The sequence below is a fragment of the Ranitomeya imitator genome, chromosome 6 (assembly GCF_032444005.1).
Source record: "Ranitomeya imitator isolate aRanImi1 chromosome 6, aRanImi1.pri, whole genome shotgun sequence".
Lineage (NCBI taxonomy): Eukaryota > Metazoa > Chordata > Amphibia > Anura > Dendrobatidae > Ranitomeya > Ranitomeya imitator.
In genome coordinates this window covers 123,907,155-123,927,512 of record NC_091287.1, presented here as the reverse complement: position 1 = coordinate 123,927,512, position 20,358 = coordinate 123,907,155, and the positions used below count along the sequence as shown (strand labels likewise).

The following is a 20,358-nucleotide window of genomic DNA, read 5'->3' as shown; positions in this document are numbered from 1 at the left end:
CTGCCCCATGGTCTCCAGTATTGCCCCAGTGTGTCCAGCAATCTGCCCCATAGTCTCCTGTATTGCCCCAGTGTGTCCAGCAATCTGCCCCATGGTCTCATGTATTGCCCCAGTGTGTCCAGCAATCTGCCCCATGGTCTCCAGTATTGCCCCAGTGTGTCCAGCATTGCCCCAGCCCCAGACAGTCAGACATAAAGAAAAAAAAAAAAAAGTAAAATCCTCACCTCTCCCGTTCCTAGCGCAGGTCCGATGCAGTCGGCGTCTCTCCGGCTCTGCGACGCTCAGGACAGAGAGGCAGAGCGGCGCGCACAGTAGTGACGTCATCGCGCCCTCTGCTCTGAGACGTCGCAGAGTCAGAGGACGCTGCAGCTGCCGGCGCCGCAGGAACCAGGAGAGGTGAGTATAGAGCGGGGGGCGGGGGGCGGGGTCCGGTGGTGGGGGGAGCTGGCCCTGGTCGTGGCGGCGGACGGCGCCGCCCGAAGATTTAAAGGGGCGTCTTTTTTTTTTTTTTTTTTCTTCTCCTGCAGCGCCGGCCGCCCCCCGCATTGTGCCGCCCGGGGCGGACCGCCCCCCCCGCACCCCCCTTCCTACGCCACTGACCAGCAGACCTCTATAGTTGTCACTGCCAGATTGCTATGAGCGCCACTCGGCGCTTATAGCAAGGGAGCATTTCTGCTACATACAGGCGATCTGATCATCGCCTGTATGTAGCAGAACTGATCGGACAAGTGTAGCTTCTAGTCTCCCACGGAGACTATTGAAGCATGCAGAAAGTAAGAAAAGTTTTTCAAAATATTAAAGGTCATTGCGAGTTCATAGACACCAAACATATCTAGGTTCTTTTTTATTTAAGTGATTTAAAAAAAAAATCGAAACTTTGGTTAAAAACCCCCAAAACAAAATGGCACCATTTTCCGAGACCTGTGGTGTCTCCATTTTTCGTAATTTGGTGCTGAGTGAGGGCTTAATTTTTGTGTGCCAATCTGACATTTTTATTGATACCATTTTGGTTTAGATATGATCTTTTGATTGCCCGTTATTGCTTGTTATTGCAAAGCCGCGGGGACCAAAAAAATGTAATTCTGGCATTTTGACTTTTTTCTCATTATGTCGTTTAGCGAACGGGTTAATTCTTTCTTATATTGATAGATTGGGCGATTCTGAACGCGGCAATATCAAATATGTGGATGTTTGATTTTTATTGTTTTATTTTGAATGAGGCAAAAGGGGGTGATTTGAACTTTTATATTTTTAATATCAAACAGGGCAGACGGGGACACCGTGGGGCCGGGAACACTCCCTCACACAGGGGAGCGGAGGGCTCCGTGGGCCGGTCACTCTCCCTCACACAGGGCAGACGTGGACACCGTGGGGCCGGTCACACTCCCTCACACACAGGGCAGAGGAGGGCACCGTGGGGCCGGCCACACTCCCTCACACAGGATAGAGGAGGGCACCGTGAAGCCGGTCACACTCCCTCACACAGGGCAGAGATGGATACCATGGGGCCGGTCACACTCTCTTAAACAGGGTAGAGGTCAGACACTGTAAGGCCAGTCACACAGGGAAGAGGCGGGCACCGTGGGGCCGGTCATACTTCTTCACACAGGGCAGAGAAGGGCACCGTGGAGCCGGTCATACTCCCTCACACAGGGCAGAGGAGGGCACCGTGAGGCCGGTCACACTCCCTCACACAGGGCAGAGGAGGGCACCGTGAGGCCGGTCACACTCCCTCACACAGGGCAGAGGGCACCGTGAGGCCGGTCACACTCCCTGACACAGGGCAGAGGGCACCGTGAGGCCGGTCACACTCCCTGACACAGGGCAGAGGGCACCGTGAGGCCGGTCACACTCCCTCACACAGGGACAGGAGGGCACCGTGAGGCCAGTCACACTCCCTCACACAGGGCAGAGGGCACCGTGAGGCCGGTCACACTCCCTCACACAGGGACAGTAGGGCACCGTGAGGCCGGTCACACTCCCTCACACAGGGACAGTAGGGCACCGTGAGGCCGGTCACACTCCCTCACACAGGGACAGTAGGGCACCGTGAGGACGGTCACACTCCCTCACACAGGGACAGTAGGGCACCGTGAGGCCGGTCACACTCCCTCACACAGGGACAGTAGGGCACCGTGAGGCCGGTCACACTCCCTCACACAGGGCAGAGGGCACCGTGAGGCCGGTCACACTCCCTCACACAGGGACAGGAGGGCACCGTGGGGCCGGTCACACTCCCTCACACAGGGCAGAGGGCACCGTGGGGCCGGTCACACTCCCTCACACAGGGACAGTAGGGCGCCGTCCGCCGCCACGACCAGGGCCAGCTCCCCCCACCACCGGACCCCGCCCCCCGCCCCCCGCTCTATACTCACCTCTCCTGGTTCCTGCGGCGCCGGCAGCTGCAGCGTCCTCTGACTCTGCGACGTCTCAGAGCAGAGGGCGCGATGACGTCACTACTGTGCGCGCCGCTCTGCCTCTCTGTCCTGAGCGTCGCAGAGCCGGAGAGACGCTGACTGCACCGGACCTGCGCTAGGAACGGGAGAGGTGAGGATTTTACTTTTTTTTTTTTTTCTTTATGTCTGACTGTCTGGGGCTGGGGCAATGCTGGACACACTGGGGCAATACTGGAGACCATGGGGCAGATTGCTGGACACACTGGGGCAATACTGGAGACCATGGGGCAGAATGCTGGACACACTGGGGCAATACTGGAGACCATGGGGCAGAATGCTGGACACACTGGGGCAATACAGGAGACCATGGGGCAGATTGCTGGACACACTGGGGCAATACATGAGACCATGGGGCAGATTGCTGGACACACTGGGGCAATACAGGAGACTATGGGGCAGATTGCTGGACACACTGGGGCAATACTGGAGACCATGGGGCAGATTGCTGGACACACTGGGGCAATACAGGAGACCATGTGGCAGAATGCTGGACACACTGGGGCAATACAGGAGACCATGGGGCAGATTGCTGGACACACTGGGGCAATACAGGAGACCATGGGGCAGATTGCTGGACACACTGGGGCAATACTGGAGACCATGGGGCAGAATGCTGGACACACTGGGGCAATACAGGAGACCATGTGGCAGAATGCTGGACACACTGGGGCAATACAGGAGACCATGGGGCAGATTGCTGGACACACTGGGGCAATACAGGAGACCATGGGGCAGATTGCTGGACACACTGGGGCAATACAGGAGACCATGGGGCAGAATGCTGGACACACTGGGGCAATACAGGAGACCATGGGGCAGATTGCTGGACACACTGGGGCAATACAGGAGACCATGGGGCAGATTGCTGGACACACTGGGGCAATACTGGAGACCATGGGGCAGAATGCTGGACACACTGGGGCAATACAGGAGACCATGTGGCAGAATGCTGGACACACTGGGGCAATACTGGAGACCATGGGGCAGAATGCTGGACACACTGGGGAAATACTGGAGACCATGGGGCAGAATGCTGGACACACTGGGGCAATACAGGAGACTATGGGGCAGATTGCTGGACACACTGAATACTGGAGACCATGGGGCAGATTTCAGGACACATTGAGGCAATGCTGGAGACCCTGGGCAGACTTCTGGACATACTGGGGCAATACTGGAGACCATGGGGCAGATTGCTGGACACACCGGGGCAATACTGGAGACCATGGGGCAGAATGCTGGACACACTGGGGCAATACAGGAGACCATGGGGCAGATTGCTGGATACACCGGGGCAATACTGGAGACCATGGGGCAGAATGCTGGACACACTGGGGCAATACAGGAGACCATGGGGCAGATTGCTGGACACACTGGGGCAATACTGGAGACCCTGGGGCAGATTTCTGGACACATTGAGGCAATGCTGGAGACCCTGGGGCAGACTTCTGGACACACTGGGGCAATGCTGGACACTGGGGCAGATTGCTGGACACACTGGGGGTAATATGCTGGACACACTGGGGCAATGCTGGACACTGGGGGTAATATGCTGGACACACTGGGGCAGACTGCTGGACACACTGGGGAAAGGCTGGACACTGGGGCAGATTGCTGGACACACTGGGGGCAGTGCTGGACATACTGGGGCAGATTGCTGGACACACTGGGGGTAATATGCTGGACACACTGGGGCAGATTGCTGGACAACATGGGGGTAATATGCTGGACACACTGGGGCAGATTGCTGGACAACATGGGGGTAATATGCTGGACACACTGGGGGCAGGACTTGAGGCATGGGCAGAATGTAGATACGGGGCATGATTGGAGACACGGGGCAGGATTGGATCATGGGGCAGGACGGATACGATGGAGGCTGGTGGGGCAGGATGTGGAGATCATATGGGGTAGAATGGATACTCATGAGGGCAGGATGCGAGAACATATGGCTGGAGCCAGGAATGAGAAACGGGGCCAGGGTGGGGAATATTATTACTATAGGGGCTAATTAAGGGATATTATTACTGCAGTGATGTATTTATTTTATTTTTTGAGTATACTGTTTTAAATGGGGGGGCGGTCCTGTTACTGTGCAGAGTGACACTATATCACCTTTTTTTCTTCATGTGATGTAATGTAGAAGTTGTGAAAAATTAAGTAATGTGTTCTGCAAGCGGAGCTCGAGATAACTGTGTTATTTCCTGCAGAAACGAGTCCTGGCTGGAAGGAATGATGGCGGTCTGTGCTGGATGAAAGATGAAGGACTTCACCTAGAGACGTCACTGGTGAGTCAGTGTTACCTATACACTGACACTATACACTGTATACTATATAGAGGTCCTGTGTATAATGTCACCAGTGATCTCTGTATTACCTCTACACAGACACTGCATACTAAGTACAGATCTCCTGTGAATACTGGCACTTATGGTGATAGTATTGTGGTTTTTTTTTTATTACTGATCAGTATTGTAGTATTCAGTCACTATGTGGTGGTAATATGTGGTCTGGAAATGGTGTTGTGGTATTTGTCCCTTGTATGTAGTATTATTCGGTCACTATGTGGCCTGGTCATGGTGTGGTGGTATTAAGTCACAGGTGTGGCATGTGGGGGTGACACCATTAGGCCCAGTTTAAGTTCTACAAAACAGGAAAACCGTTTTTGGTAACCTTTGTGTGTATTGAGCCGGGGGGGGGGGGGGGGGCGCCAAACTCGGGAATAGCCCCGGGCGGCAAAAGCTCTAGCTACGCCTCTGCTGCTGGTGACCTCTGGTTGTCATGCCAACCCATCAGTAAGACTAGTTTCACATTTGCGTTTCCGTGCGGTTGCTGCACACGTCAAATCGCCACATTAGGACGCATCCGCATACAACGCATGTCCCTGCGTACCCAATGTTAAAGATAGGTACGCAGGATGCATGGAGAAGTAGGCGGTGCAGAGGCGGGGCTTGAAGGAAGAAGGGAGGAAGTACGCGGCCATCCGCAGCCCTCCCAACCGCAAATGTGAAACTAGCCTAACCCGTGATCACGTGACGGGGTCACCGATGGGCGGGATTTCCAGCTTGCTTGCCGGAAGCGCGAGTTAAATGCGATTCCACTTGCGACTGTTAGAGACATGTCAGCTGTTTCAAACAGCTGACATGTGCCGCGAAAGATGTAGGCTCAGGGCCAGAGCCCACATCAAAGAGAGGGAGTCCGGCATGGGTGTATTATTATGCTCCACGTCGGAAATGGGTTAAAGGGAATCTGTCAGTAGGATCAACCCTTCTAAGCTGTCTATATGGGCATGTACACGGTCACACGTGTGTGTGAGCTGCGGGAAGCACCGGTGTGAAGGAGACACAATGACACAGAGGAGACGTAAACACAGAAAGGTGACGCGTGAGGGCGCGAAAACGGGGCGGAGCCTGAGGGGAGGAGCCGCCACTGACAGGAGGCGGAGACACAGGCAGAGCCGCCACTGACTAGTGATACCGCGGAGACGGAGGAGGAGGCGGCGGCGCTTCCCAGGACAGGGGCGGAGAGCGGCGACCAGGGGACACGCTACATCCCCGTGCACACGTCCTGGTACACCGCGGGCTGCAGTGGGCGTGACGCCACCATGTCTGCCTTCCTGTCACGCTGGGCTGCTGGAAAGTTTCTGAGTTGTGCCCCGCTGCCGTGCGCTGAGTGCACCGTGTGACCGGAGCCCCGGGCTGTACGGCTGGAGAGAGTGCACCATGGCGCCGGGCACACGTCCTGTCAGCTGCTGCTGGAGGTAACACCGGACCCAGGACACGCAGGAGCCGCTCGCAGACACGGACATGGCACTACGATGTAGCGGACGCCACTGACCGGAGCACGGGATCCTGTCCGCAGTACACGTCATATTCACGGTGACCCGGCCGGGTGTGTGCCGGGGATGGGCGGCCGGCAGAGCAGCAGCCCGGCCTCGGACGGTCGGACACGGGCGTACTCGGGGTCGGATATCCCTTCTAGCACCGGCCGGGGACCGATCAGGGGCCCAGCAGGGGTGGCCGCCTCCACCTCCTCCCCCCTGGCCAGGTACCCGTACACACACGCAGGACACTCGGCTGCAGCGGGCGGCGGAGCCGGAGGCTCGGAGCACACGCCGCCAACATTGGGTTCTCGGAGCCGATCTGTGGGAGGAATTCGCAGCCAGGCCCAGCTCGGTATACCGGGGGCAGCGAGAGACTCCGGCAGCAGCACACCCGAGGAGGGAGGCAGAGAGCGGGCGCCCGGGGCAGGAGGCGGCGGCTCCAGGCTGCTGATCGGATCGCTGCCGTCTCACCTGTCCCCGCACCTCTTTGGAGGTGAGTAGTGACATCATGTGAGAGCGATGACGACATAAAGGATCACGTGTCTGCTGAGCCAAACTTCAGTCCCCACACACAGCTGTCACCTCATACAGGGCAGACCCCAAGAGTGAGCAGATGGTGCTGCCCGCTGGTCCGGCTGTGAGCGGATAGTGCTGCCCGCTGGTCCGGCTGTGTGCGGATGGTGCTGCCCGCTGGTCCGGCTGTGGGCGGATGGTGCTGCCCGCTGGTCCGGCTGTGGGCGGATGGTGCTGCCCGCTGGTCCGGCTGTGGGCGGATGGTGCTGCCCGCTGGTCCGGCTGTGAGCGGATGGTGCTGCCCTCTGGTCCGGCTGTGAGCGGATAGTGGTGCCCGCTGGTCCGGCTGTGAGCGGATAGTGGTGCCCGCTGGTCCGGCTGTGAGCGGATAGTGCTGCCCGCTGGTCCGGCTGTGAGCGGATAGTGCTGCCCGCTGGTCCGGCTGTGAGCGGATAGTGCTGCCCGCTGGTCCGGCTGTGAGCGGATAGTGCTGCCCGCTGGTCCGGCTGTGAGCGGATAGTGGTGCCCGCTGGTCCGGCTGTGAGCGGATAGTGGTGCCCGCTGGTCCGGCTGTGTGCGGATAGTGCTGCCCGCTGGTCCGGCTGTGAGCGGATAGTGCTGCCCGCTGGTCCGGCTGTGAGCGGATAGTGCTGCCCGCTGGTCCGGCTGTGAGCGGATAGTGCTGCCCGCTGGTCCGGCTGTGAGCGGATAGTGCTGCCCGCTGGTCCGGCTGTGAGCGGATGGTGCTGCCCGCTGGTCCGGCTGTGAGCGGATGGTGCTGCCCGCTGGTCCGGCTGTGAGCGGATGGTGCTGCCCGCTGGTCCGGCTGTGAGCGGATAGTGCTGCCCGCTGGTCCGGCTGTGAGCGGATGGTGCTGCCCGCTGGTCCGGCTGTGAGCGGATGGTGCTGCCTGCTGGTCCGGCTGTGAGCGGATGGTGCTGCCCGCTGGTCCGGCTGTGAGCGGATGGTGCTGCCCGCTGGTCCGGCTGTGAGCGGATGGTGCTGCCCGCTGGTCCGGCTGTGAGCGGATGGTGCTGCCCGCTGGTCCGGCTGTGAGCGGATGGTGCTGCCCGCTGGTCCGGCTGTGAGCGGATGGTGCTGCCCGCTGGTCCGGCTGTGAGCGGATGGTGCTGCCCGCTGGTCCGGCTGTGAGCGGATGGTGCTGCCCGCTGGTCCGGCTGTGAGCGGATGGTGCTGCCCGCTGGTCCGGCTGTGAGCGGATGGTGCTGCCCGCTGGTCCGGCTGTGAGCGGATGGTGCTGCCCGCTGGTCCGGCTGTGAGCGGATGGTGCTGCCCGCTGGTCCGGCTGTGAGCGGATGGTGCTGCCCGCTGGTCCGGCTGTGAGCGGATGGTGCTGCCCGCTGGTCCGGCTGTGAGCGGATGGTGCTGCCCGCTGGTCCGGCTGTGAGCGGATGGTGCTGCCCGCTGGTCCGGCTGTGAGCGGATGGTGCTGCCCGCTGGTCCGGCTGTGAGCGGATGGTGCTGCCCGCTGGTCCGGCTGTGAGCGGATGGTGCTGCCCGCTGGTCCGGCTGTGAGCGGATGGTGCTGCCCGCTGGTCCGGCTGTGAGCGGATGGTGCTGCCCGCTGGTCCGGCTGTGAGCGGATGGTGCTGCCCGCTGGTCCGGCTGTGAGCGGATGGTGCTGCCCGCTGGTCCGGCTGTGAGCGGATGGTGCTGCCCGCTGGTCCGGCTGTGAGCGGATGGTGCTGCCCGCTGGTCCGGCTGTGAGCGGATGGTGCTGCCCGCTGGTCCGGCTGTGAGCGGATGGTGCTGCCCGCTGGTCCGGCTGTGAGCGGATGGTGCTGCCCGCTGGTCCGGCTGTGAGCGGATGGTGCTGCCCGCTGGTCCGGCTGTGAGCGGATGGTGCTGCCCGCTGGTCCGGCTGTGAGCGGATGGTGCTGCCCGCTGGTCCGGCTGTGAGCGGATGGTGCTGCCCGCTGGTCCGGCTGTGAGCGGATGGTGCTGCCCGCTGGTCCGGCTGTGAGCGGATGGTGCTGCCCGCTGGTCCGGCTGTGAGCGGATGGTGCTGCCCGCTGGTCCGGCTGTGAGCGGATGGTGCTGCCCGCTGGTCCGGCTGTGAGCGGATGGTGCTGCCCGCTGGTCCGGCTGTGAGCGGATGGTGCTGCCCGCTGGTCCGGCTGTGAGCGGATGGTGCTGCCCGCTGGTCCGGCTGTGAGCGGATGGTGCTGCCCGCTGGTCTGGCTGTGAGCGGATGGTGCTGCCCGCTGGTCTGCCTGTGAGCGGATAGCGCTGCTCCACATTTATGTACAAGTGTCCTTATTAGCTTTTCTGTTCTTTTAATTGGTTATAGAAACCCTTTTCCTATTCTCTAGTTTGGTGTCAGTGGACGTCAGCCAGTACAGCTGCTACAGGACCTGTCACCAGTGATGTAACTATGATGGGTGCAGGATCTGCCGTGGGACCTGAAGTTTAGGAGGCCCAAAAGGTCGTTTAGGTCCATCTGGGAAGGCCGGTGCTACACCACTGCCTTTCAGCCACACTCCTGCCTGAGGAAATTCTGCCAATATGGCTTTAAAGAAGGCAGAAAGGTCTTCATAACTCCGTCTAATCATTACTGCTATAGCTATGCAGATAAGACTATTAGTCTCTGTGGTTAATCATTCTAGGTTTTTACATTTCTGAGGTCTCTGTTCTAAGCTGGTTTAGGAAAACCCCTGTTTCCTGGCTGCAGTATGTCCTAAATACAAACTGTGCTTTTCTCGCCTTCCCCGGCTCCAGCACTGAGTCTCCACCTCTACTTCTCGTGTCTGTTATTGTCTGCAGCGCTGATGTCACGTCAATGAGTTCAGTGATTGGCTGCAGCTTTTCAACGTTATCGCTGCGGACAATGACAGGCCAGTGGAGCAGCGCAATAATCTCAGCACTGGACCTGGTCACGGTGAGTAAAACAGTGTTTCTCTTTACAGCAGCTGAGGATAACAGAAACCTCCTTCACGGATATTTGGCAGAGGGGAAGATGCACATTGATGCATCACGTAAAAATAAAAGGACTAATGGCTGTGGCAAACCTCTGACCCATGGAAGCCATGAATGGGGATTTCAGTATTGGACAGTTCCGTTGGCTACAGCTGCTTGTCTTCTGTGTTGGGGAGTATGAACACTGGTGTCCGCTGGCTGGTAGTTTTCCTTTCCTTGGTTACGGGAAGACTGCTCCATAGGTATGGGGAATCTGCATTCCTTGTTTATGGATGATATGGATGGAATTTTATCCTCTAAGTGACAGTGTTGTAACCACAAAGCTTTCGGTAACTTTTTCCATTGGTGGTCTAAAGTGAAATTCACAACTTTACTTGTGTCCTATTGCAAGAGAACTGTACATTTTGGGAGCTTAAGTGGCAGTGGCACATGGTAGCTATACACATTAGACTAGCGTTGGCTATACTTGTCTGCTTCTGTCCAGTCGCGATGAAAGGGATTGTCAACTACTAGGATAACCCCTTCTTGAATTAAATGCTTGGCCCCAATAAAATGAAAAAACATATACTCTCCTCCCTTGCCGGTGCTGTTCCAGCGGTGTTGGCACTCACGGTCCTGAAGCTCTCGTGCACTTGTTATGACACGTGGTGCCCGGCGCCCAATCAGCCCTGCGGTCACTTTCTGCTCCCTTCGTACAAATTGAACATGAAGAGGGAGTCCGCAAAAAGGAGGGGGCAGTGACGCCAGGGCTGATTGGGCACCACGTGTCATATCAAGCTGGAACGGCGCCAGCACAGGAGGTGAGTTTAGGCTTTATTTTATTGGGGCAAGCCAAGCTCAAAAAGTGATTGTTCTAGTAGTTGGCAAGCCCTTTAAGTACACATGCAAACTAAGCAGAGTGTATGGGGATGTTTAGCCGTCCTTAATCAAACAGAATATACGGTAACCGCTGGCTGCTTAAGCAACTTCCAAATCTTCGATTGTGAAATCCCGGACTTATATGTTCCCGGTATTGCTAAAAACACAGAAACCACGCCATTATAAAAGGTTTCCAACAGAGTTAAGCAAAAGATTTTGCAGGACTGGCTTAGTTCCCGTGTCGGTAATTTGTGGCTGCTGGAAAAAAGACCTGCTAACCTCAAACCTGGCGGCACAATCTTGTGATTAGTAGATGTGCCGCAAACTCGTGCGAGTCTCGCTGTAACAATGCCTGGGCCACTAATCAGAAGAGGCGCCACCACATAGGCGGAACAAAGGGCTCTGGTCTTGACGGTCGTGAACTACTGACGTGGCTGCTGGACCAGGATTTTGTGAGACTTTTTGCTACTCTAATTTCCAAATATAAATGGGGTTTATTCGCGCATGTTCATCCAACAGGATTCATCCCACATCTCATTGTAAAGTCTACATGAAAAGAAAATTCTGATTGCAGGAACCTCCAGTGATCAGGGGAATAGGGGTCATCTCATGGGCATGCATGACTGCCGTTTTATCTATTTAATCCCAACCGCAGTGACACATAACATGGGATTAGAGCGCTTGTCATAAGTGCCGTGGATTCCCGCAATCAAACTTTTATCATCTATCCCCTGGATAGGTAATAACTAGTGATGAGCGAATATACTTGTTACTCGAGATTTTCCGAGCACGCTCGGGTGTCCTCCGAGTATTTGTAAGTACTCGGAGATTTAGTTTTCAGCGCCGCAGCTGCATGATTTACAGCTGATAGACAGCTTGAATACATGTGGGGATTCCCTAGCAACCAGGCAACCCCCACATGTACTTATGCTGGCTAACAGATGTAAATCATTCAGCTGCGGCACTGAAAACGAAATCTGAGTACTTAGAAATACTCGGAGGACACCCGAGCGTGCTGGGAAATCTCAGGTGCCGAGTATAGTCTCTCATCACTAGTAATAACTGCCTATTATGGGAGAACCCCTTTAGGGCACGTTTACATGGGGCGAGCAAGCAGCACACGTAGCCAATGTATTGTGTATAAAGTGTTATTCTTCCTGGGACCAGATAAATTGTGCCTGCGGTGGATTACGCATTACAATGGTTTGTCATGAGATCAATGAAAAGTAGTAAGATTGCATTATAATGAAATTGTTGGTATGGCGCTGTTGTAAGCATTGCATTTATTCTGGACGACACGATCAATCTATGTACAGCTTCAGCTCAGGTTATTGTTAATATACTGGAGCACAGACGGTCTGGTGAATAAGCTGTGCTAAGTCTCTCCATGGCCGGCAGCCTGTCTGGCAGAAATGAGGCATCATTAAGTGGCTTAGCACCTCCAGTAAACAAGGCCCAGCTCTTCGCTTCCCATTACTTGTTTTCCTGATGTACTTGTTGATCTGAATTTTAACCCCTTCCCGACCTGTGACACAGCGTATGCGTCATGAAAGTCGGTGCCAATCCGACCTGTGACGCATATGCTGTGTCACAGAAAGATCGCGTCCCTGCAGATCGGGTGAAAGGGTTAACTCCCATTTCACCCGATCTGCAGGGACAGGGGGAGTGGTAGTTTAGCCCAGGGGGGGTGGCTTCACCCCCTCGTGGCTACGATCGCTCTGATTGGCTGTTGAAAGTGAAACTGCCAATCAGAGCGATTTGTAATATTTCACCTAAAAAAATGGTGAAATATTACAATCCAGCCATGGCCGATGCTGCAATATCATCGGCCATGGCTGGAAATACTAATGTGCCCCCACCCCACCCCTCCGATCGCCCCCCCAGCCCCCCGATCTGTGGCCCGCTCCCCTCCGTCCTGTGCTCCGCTCCCCCGTCCTCCTGTCCGCTCCCCCGTGCTCCAATCACACCCCCCCGTGCTCCAATCAAACCCCCCCGCACTCCGATCCCCCCCCGTGCTCCGAACCACCCCCCCTGCACACCGATCCCCCCCCCCTGCACACCGATCCACCCGCCCGCACACCGATCACTCTCCCCCATGCTCCGATCCCTCCCCCCCCGTGCTCCGACGCCCCCCCGTGCCCTGATCTCCCCCCCCTGTGCCCTGATCTCCCCCCCTTATACTTACCGATCCTGGCGGGGTCCGTCAGTCTTCTTCCCCGAGCGCCGCCATGTTCCAAAATGGCGGGCGCATGCGCAGTGCGCCCGCCGAATCTGCCGGCCGGCAGATTCGTTCCAATGTGAATTTTGATCACTGTGATATAATCTATCACAGTGGTCAAAATAAAAAAACAGTAAATGACCCCCCCCATTTGTCCCCCATAGATAGGGACAATAATAAAATAAAGAATTTTTTTTTTTTTTCACTAAGGTTGGAGTTAGAACTAGGGTTAGGGTTAGGGTTAGGGGTAGGGTTAGGGGTAGGGTTAGGGTTAGGGGTAGGGGTAGGGGTAGGGTTAGGGGTAGGGTTAGGGGTAGGGGTAGGGGTAGGGTTAGGGGTAGGGTTAGGGTTAGGGTTTCGGTATGTGCACACGTATTCTGGTCCTCTGCGGATATTTCTGCAGCGGATTTGATAAATCCGCAGTGCTAAACCGCTGCGGATTTATGGCAGATTTACCGCGGTTTTTCTGCGCATTTCACTGCGGTTTTACAACTGCGATTTTCTATTGGAGCAGTTGTAAAACCGCTGTGGAATCCGCAGAAAGAAGTGACATGCTGCGGAATGTAAACCGCTGCGTTTCCGTGCAGTTTTTCCGCAGCATGTGTACAGCGATTTTTGTTTCCCATAGGTTTACATTGAAATGTAAACTCATGGGAAACTGCTGCGGATCCGCAGCGTTTTCCAAAGCGTGTGCACATACCTTTAGAATTAGGCTATGTGCACACGGTGCGGATTTGGCTGCGGATCCGCAGCGGATTGGCCGCTGCGGATCCGCAGCAGTGTTCCATCAGGTTTACAGTACCATGTAAACCTATGGAAAACCAAATCCGCTGTGCCCATGGTGCGGAAAATACCGCACGGAAACGCTGCGTTGTATTTTCCGCAGCATGTCAATTCTTTGTGCGGATTCCGCAGCGTTTTACACCTATTCCTCAATAGGAATCCGCAGGTGAAATCCGCAGGTAAAACGCAGTGCCTTTTACCCGCGGATTTTTCAAAAATGGTGCGGAAAAATCTCACACGAATCCGCAACGTGGGTACATAGCCTTAGGGTTAGGGTTGGGTTGGAATTAGGGTTGTGGTTAGGGTTAGGGGTGTGTTGGGGTTAGGGTTGTGGTTAGGGGTGTGTTGCGGTTAGGGTTGTGGTTAGGGTTACGGCTACAGTTGGGATAAGGGTTAGGGGTGTGTTGGCGTAAGAATTGAGGGGTTTCCACTGTTTAGGCACATCAGGGGGTCTCCAAACGCAACATGGCGCCACCATTGATTCCAGCCAATCTTTTATTCAAAAAGTCAAATGGTGCTCCTTCCCTTCCGAGCCCCGACGTGTGCCCAAACAGTGGTTTACCCCCACATATGGGGTATCAGTGTACTCAGGACAAACTGGGCAACAATTACTGGGGTCCAATTTCTCCTGTTACCCTTGAGAAAATAAAAAATTGCTTGCTAAAACATCATTTTTGAGGAAAGTAAAATGATTTTTTATTTTCACGGCTCTGCGTTGTAAACGTCTGTGAAGCACTTGGGGGTTCAAAGTGCTCACCACATATCTAGATAAGTTCCTTGGGGGGTCTAGTTTCCAAAATGGGGTCACTTGTGGGGGGTTTCTACTGTTTAGGCACACCAGGGGCTCTGCAAACGCAACGTGACGCCCGCAGACCATTCCATCAAAGTCTGCATTTCAAAACGTCACTACTTGACTTCCGAGCCCCGACATGTGCCCAAACAGTGGTTTACCCCCACATATGGGGTATCAGCGTACTCAGGACAAACTGGGCAACAATTACTGGGGTCCAATTTCTCCTGTTACCCTTGAGAAAATAAAAAATTGCTTGCTAAAACATCATTTTTGAGGAAAGAAAAATGATTTTTTATTTTCACGGCTCTGCGTTGTAAACGTCTGTGAAGCACTTGGGGGTTCAAAGTGCTCACCACATATCTAGATAAGTTCCTTGGGGGGTCTAGTTTCCAAAATGGGGTCACTTGTGGGGGGTTTCTACTGTTTAGGCACACCAGGGGCTCTGCAAACGCAACGTGACGCCCGCAGACCATTCCATCAAAGTCTGCATTTCAAAAGTCACTACTTCCCTTCTGAGCCCCGACGTGTGCCCAAACAGTGGTTTACCCCCACATATGGGGTATCAGCGTACTCAGGAGAAACTGGACAACAACTTTTGGGGTCCAATTTCTCCTGTAACCCTTGGGAAAATAAAAAATTCTGGGCTAAAAAATTATTTTTGAGGAAAGAAAACGTATTTATTATTTTCACTGCTCTGTGTTATAAACTTCTGTGAAGCACTTGGGGGTTCAAAGTGCTCACCTCACATCTAGATAAGTTCCTTTCGGGGTCTAGTTTCTAAAATGGGGTCACTTGTGGGGGGTTTCTACTGTTTAGCCACATCAGGGGCTCTGCAAACGCAACGTAACGCCCGCAGCGCATTCCATCAAAGTCTGCATTTCAAAATGTCACTACTTGACTTTCGAGCCCCGACATGTGCCCAAACTGTGGTTTACCCCCACATATGGGGTATCAGCGTACTCAGGAGAAACTGTACAACAACTTTTGGGGTCAAATTTCTCCTGTTACCCTTGGGAAAATAATAAATTGCAGGCTAAAAGATCATTTTAGAGAAAATAAAATTTTTATTTTATTTTCATGGCTCTGCGTTATAAACTTCTGTGAAGCACTTGGAAGTTCAAAGTCCTCACCACACATCTAGATTAGTTCCTTTGGGGGTCTAGTTTCCAAAATGGGGTCATATGTGGGGGATCTCCAATGTTTAGGCACACAGGGGCTCTCCAAACGTGACATGGTGTCCGCTAATGATTGGAGCTAATTTTCCATTTAAAAAGCCAATTGGCGTGCCTTCCCTTCCGAGCCCTGCCGTGCGCCCAAACAGTGGTTTACCCCCACATATGGGGTATCAGCGTACTCAGGACAAACTGGACAACAACATTTGCGGTCCAATTTCTCCTATTACCCTTGGCAAAATAGGAAATTCCAGGCTAAAAATCATTTTTGAGGAAAGAAAAATTATTTTTTATTTTCATGGCTCTGCATTATAAACTTCTGTGAAGCACCTGGGGGTTTAAAGTGCTCAATATGCATCTAGATAAGTTCCTTGGGGGGTCTAGTTTCCAAAATGGGGTCACTTGTGGGGGAGCTCCAATGCATAGGCACACAGGGGCTCTCTAAACGCGACATGGTGTCCGCTAACAATTGGAGCTAATTTTCCATTCAAAAAGTCAAATGGCGCGCCTTCCCTTCCGAGCCCTGCCGTGTGCCCAAACAGTGGTTTACCCCCACATATGAGGTATCGGCGTACTCTGGAGAAATTGCCCAACAAATTTTAGGATTCATTTTATCCTATTGCCCATGTGAAAATGAAAAACTGAGGCGAAAAGAATTTTTTTGTGAAAAAAAAAAGTACTTTTTCATTTTTACAGATCAATTTGTGAAGCACCTGAGGGTTTAAAGTGCTCAATATGCATCTAGATAAGTTCCTTGGGGGGTCTAGTTTCCAAAATGGGGTCATTTGTGGGGGAGCTCCAATGTTTAGGCACACGGGGGCTCTCCAAACACGACATGGTGTCCGCTAACGATGGAGATAATTTTTCATTCAAAGAGTCAAATGGCGCTCCTTCCCTTCCGAACCTTACCATGTGCCCAAACAGTGGTTTACCTCCACATGTGAGGTATCGGTGTACTCATGAGAAATTGCCCAACAAATTTTAGGATCCATTTTATCCTGTTGCCCATGTGAAAATGAAAAAAATTGAGGCTAAAAGAATTTTTTTGTGAAAAAAAAGTACTTTTTCATTTTTACGGATCAATTTGTGAAGCCCCCGGGGGTTCAAAGTTCTCACTATGCATCTAGATAAGTTCCTTGGGGCGTCTAGTTTCCAAAATGGGGTCACGTGTGGGGGAGCTCCAATTTTTAGGCACACGGGGGCTCTCCAAACGTGACATGGTGTCCGCTAAAGAGTGGAGCCAATTTTTCATTCAAAAAGTCAAATGGCGCTCCTTCCCTTCCAAGCCCTGCCGTGCGCCCAAACATTGGTTTACCCCCACATATGAGGTATCAGCGTACTCAGGACAAATTGGACAACAACTTTCGTGGTTCAGTTTCTCCTTGTACCATTGGGAAAATAAAAAAAATGTTGCTAAAAGATAATTTTTGTGACTAAAAAGTTAAATGTTCATTTTTTCCTTCCATGTTGCTTCTGCTGCTGTGAAGCACCTGAAGGGTTAAAAAACTTCTGGAATGTGGGTTTGAGTACCTTGAGGGGTGCATTTTTTAGAATGGTGTCACTTTTGGGTATTTTCATCCATATAGACCCCTCAAACTGACTTCAAATGTGAGGTGGTCCCTAAAAAAAATGGTTTTGTAAATTTCGTTGTAAAAATGAGAAATCGCTGGTCAAATTTTAACTCTTATAACTTCCTAGCAAAAAAAAATGTTGTTTCCAAAATTGTGCTGGTGTAAAGTATACATGTGGGAAATGTTATTTATTAACTATTTTGTGTCACATAACTCTCTGGTTTAACAGAATAAAAATTCAAAATGTGAAAATTGCGAAATTTTCAAAATTTTCGCCAAATTTCCGTTTTTATCACAAATAAACGCAGAATTTATTGACCTAAATTTACCACTAACATGAAGCCCAATATGTCACGAAAAAACAATCTCAGAACCGCTAGGATCCGTTGAAGCGTTCCTGAGTTATTACCTCATAAAGGGACACTGGTCAGAATTGCAAAAAACGGCCAGGTCATTAAGGTCAAAATAGGCTGGGTCATGAAGGGGTTAAACAGTGTGAAGAGGAGTTTGGGCGATCGATCATTGGGTGGTATTACTCAGCAGTGTTTGCTGTTGGAGCATGTGAAGCCTCAGTCGAAAGATGTTTTTAATTTTTATACCTAAACAATTTAACAAAATGTTAATGCAGTATATTTGATTAAGGTTTTGAGAATTAGAACATTTTCCTTCCTCCTTTTGTGCATAAACCATGCACAAAAGGAGGAAGGAAAATGTTCTAAATTTCAAAACCTTACACCAATTTATTACATTAACATCACTTGATAAATCATCTGCCAATGTTCTCAGCCAGTCTTTGATTGGAGTAGTCACCATTCCATCCCCCCCAAAAAAAGAAAGCAGTGGCCCATTAGACCAGTGCCATACATGTTAGCATCATCTCGAAGGCCAGTTGGCGGCAGAAGTGGTCGCATGTCGTTGTGGTCGCATGTCGTTGTGGCACATCTTTGCTCCAGGTGGGTAAAGAGAGATTGGCAGCGATCATTGAAGCATTGGCATCAGGGACATTATCAGCCAAAACAAACCTGTCACCTGATTTGTGTTGCCCAAACTATGAATCAGAGTGTGACTGCACAATTTCAGCCCGGTTTAATTTTCATGAAAACATAGCGGTGTTTCAAAGAAAATATCTTTCAGTTTTCGGCCAGGGTCCAGGGTAGTCTGCTGCTATCCCTGCCCGGCTTCTCCCAGCACCGAAGTAGGTGATTGACAGGTCTCTCCCGTAGCTTAAGACCGGTGCCTAGAGTGGCGCTTGGAAAAGTTATCCGGGAATGGATCTTTAAAGTATATGCTTTCTGAAATGCCGGCGTGTTTCAGAGAAAAATATACCTGGTTGCACATGTACAGCCAGTCTCTGATTCATGCTGCCTGTGATTTGGGCTGCATGAATCAGGTGACAAGTGCCCTATAAGTAATTTTTTTATTAGTAAACAAAGAAGTTTTTGTGCCTGAGATGATTGTGTAATCCTTTTTGTTAGTAATTGGTGTAAATAATACGATCGACCTTTACCTCTTCATTTTGTGTCTGGACTTGTTTGTCATTTAAATCAGTATACAGTACATAGTTATCCTTGTAGTTTATGGATCGCTTAAAGCCACGTCTCTCAGCCAAGACCGCAGGACTCCTGACCAAAACTAAAAGTCTTGTAGGCATGTAAGAAGCTATCGGCTCAGATCAGGAGACCTGCGGACAGGCCGGTATTTGCAGTTGTAACAAAGATAAAAAAGTACTACTATAAACAGACACGATTGGGCTGGCAGAGGAATCATGGGCCGAAAAAAAACAAGCTTCTGCCAGGATGCCAAATGCATATTGACATTATTGATCTCCAATTCATGTTTCCGCTGATTCTGCTGGTGGTGCAAACAGGTTAGCCAAAAACTGGATCAAAATACAGAATGTGAAGGCCTTAATCTGTGACTTGTCTGAGGGCTCTTTTCGCTGCATTTCTCTTTTGAATTGATGAAATGTGGGGAAGACAGAAACAAAAAGGTAATTCTTATGTTTGGCAAGTTCTACATTTAAATAAGTTGCCAAGAGTTAAAAAAAAAAAAAAAAAAAAGAAACCCACCCAAATTGTCGTTGCTCTGCCACTATAATGAAGTGCGAAAAAGAGAGAGAATGGTGTGAACAGAGTCTAATGTGCTGGATTCCTGCGCTGCAGTTTGTGTCCCCATGATGGTGTTCCTTAGCTTGACCAGTGGACATGAGGCCAGAGTGGCCAGTCACCAGATGCCGCTGTAATGTTAGCTACTAGTGACATAATTGCTGCAGCTAAATGGCGACTGAAGCGTCTTCATACAATGGAGATAATAAAATATGGCAAAGAATTTTAGAATTGAAATAGTTTTTGTCTCTGAGCGTTTAGTAGTCATTTTACTGGAAAAAATAGTTTTACCATCGCTAATTTTAATCCTAGAGACAGCAGATTGAGGGTATGTGCACACGTCCGGATTTTTAGCTTTTTTTTGCGGAATTTCGCTATAAAAACGCTATAATTCCGCATCAAAAACGCTAAAAATATGCATCCTATCATTTAGAATGCATTCCGGATTTTTTGTTCAGATGGATGCGTTTTTTTCCGGAAAAAAAACGCATTCCGCAAAAAAAAATGAACATGCTCATTCTTTTTGCGGATTTTTTGCGGATTTCTAAACCAAAATGACTTTCAGGGAAAAAAAAAAAAAAAATTCCGCAAAAAAACGCGGAAAAAAACGCGAAAAATCAGCGCGGGAAAAAAACGCGAATTTCTGGCAGAATTCTCCGGATTTCATCAGGAAAAAAACCTGACGTGTGCACATACCCTGAATATCCCTAACTCCCTGTGAGCTAAAAGGGAAAAATATAATTTGAACGTTCTCCAAATTCTCTTGTAGATGTTTAGATGACTTTGCCTGAAGTGCAATTTATGTTGTCTGCTAGAAATATCCCCATATCTCCAGTTTTAGACCAGTCAGGACATTTTCTACATTCCAAAATACATATTTGTGCTTCTTTTAACAGAAATGTAGGTTTTATAAATAATCTTTTCTGACAACAGGCTGACAAATAAAGACGTCAGCTGATAATGAGAATCTGTTACCCCATCTGAGAGCTACGTGATGTAGGGGCAGAGACCCTGATTCCAGCAATGTATCACATACTCGGCTGATTTCTGCAGTAAAAATAAGTGTTTTATCTGCTGCAGATGTACTAGTTCTCTGATTGCTGAGCTCTGTATAACCCTGCCCACACCG

General features: G+C 51.6%; 1 protein-coding gene across 1 annotated transcript in view; it reads left to right on the top strand.

Moving 5' to 3' along the window:
• The first annotated feature begins 5,928 nt into the window (after window positions 1–5,928).
• The window catches only part of ZNRF2 (zinc and ring finger 2), a 150,678-nt gene continuing 136,248 nt past the window's right edge, over window positions 5,929–20,358 (top strand). Inside the window, exon 1 of the mRNA XM_069730051.1 lies at window positions 5,929–6,772. Within this exon, the coding sequence (XP_069586152.1) occupies window positions 6,361–6,772 (412 nt within the window). The 5' untranslated portion in view covers window positions 5,929–6,360. The remainder of the gene's footprint in view (window positions 6,773–20,358) is intronic.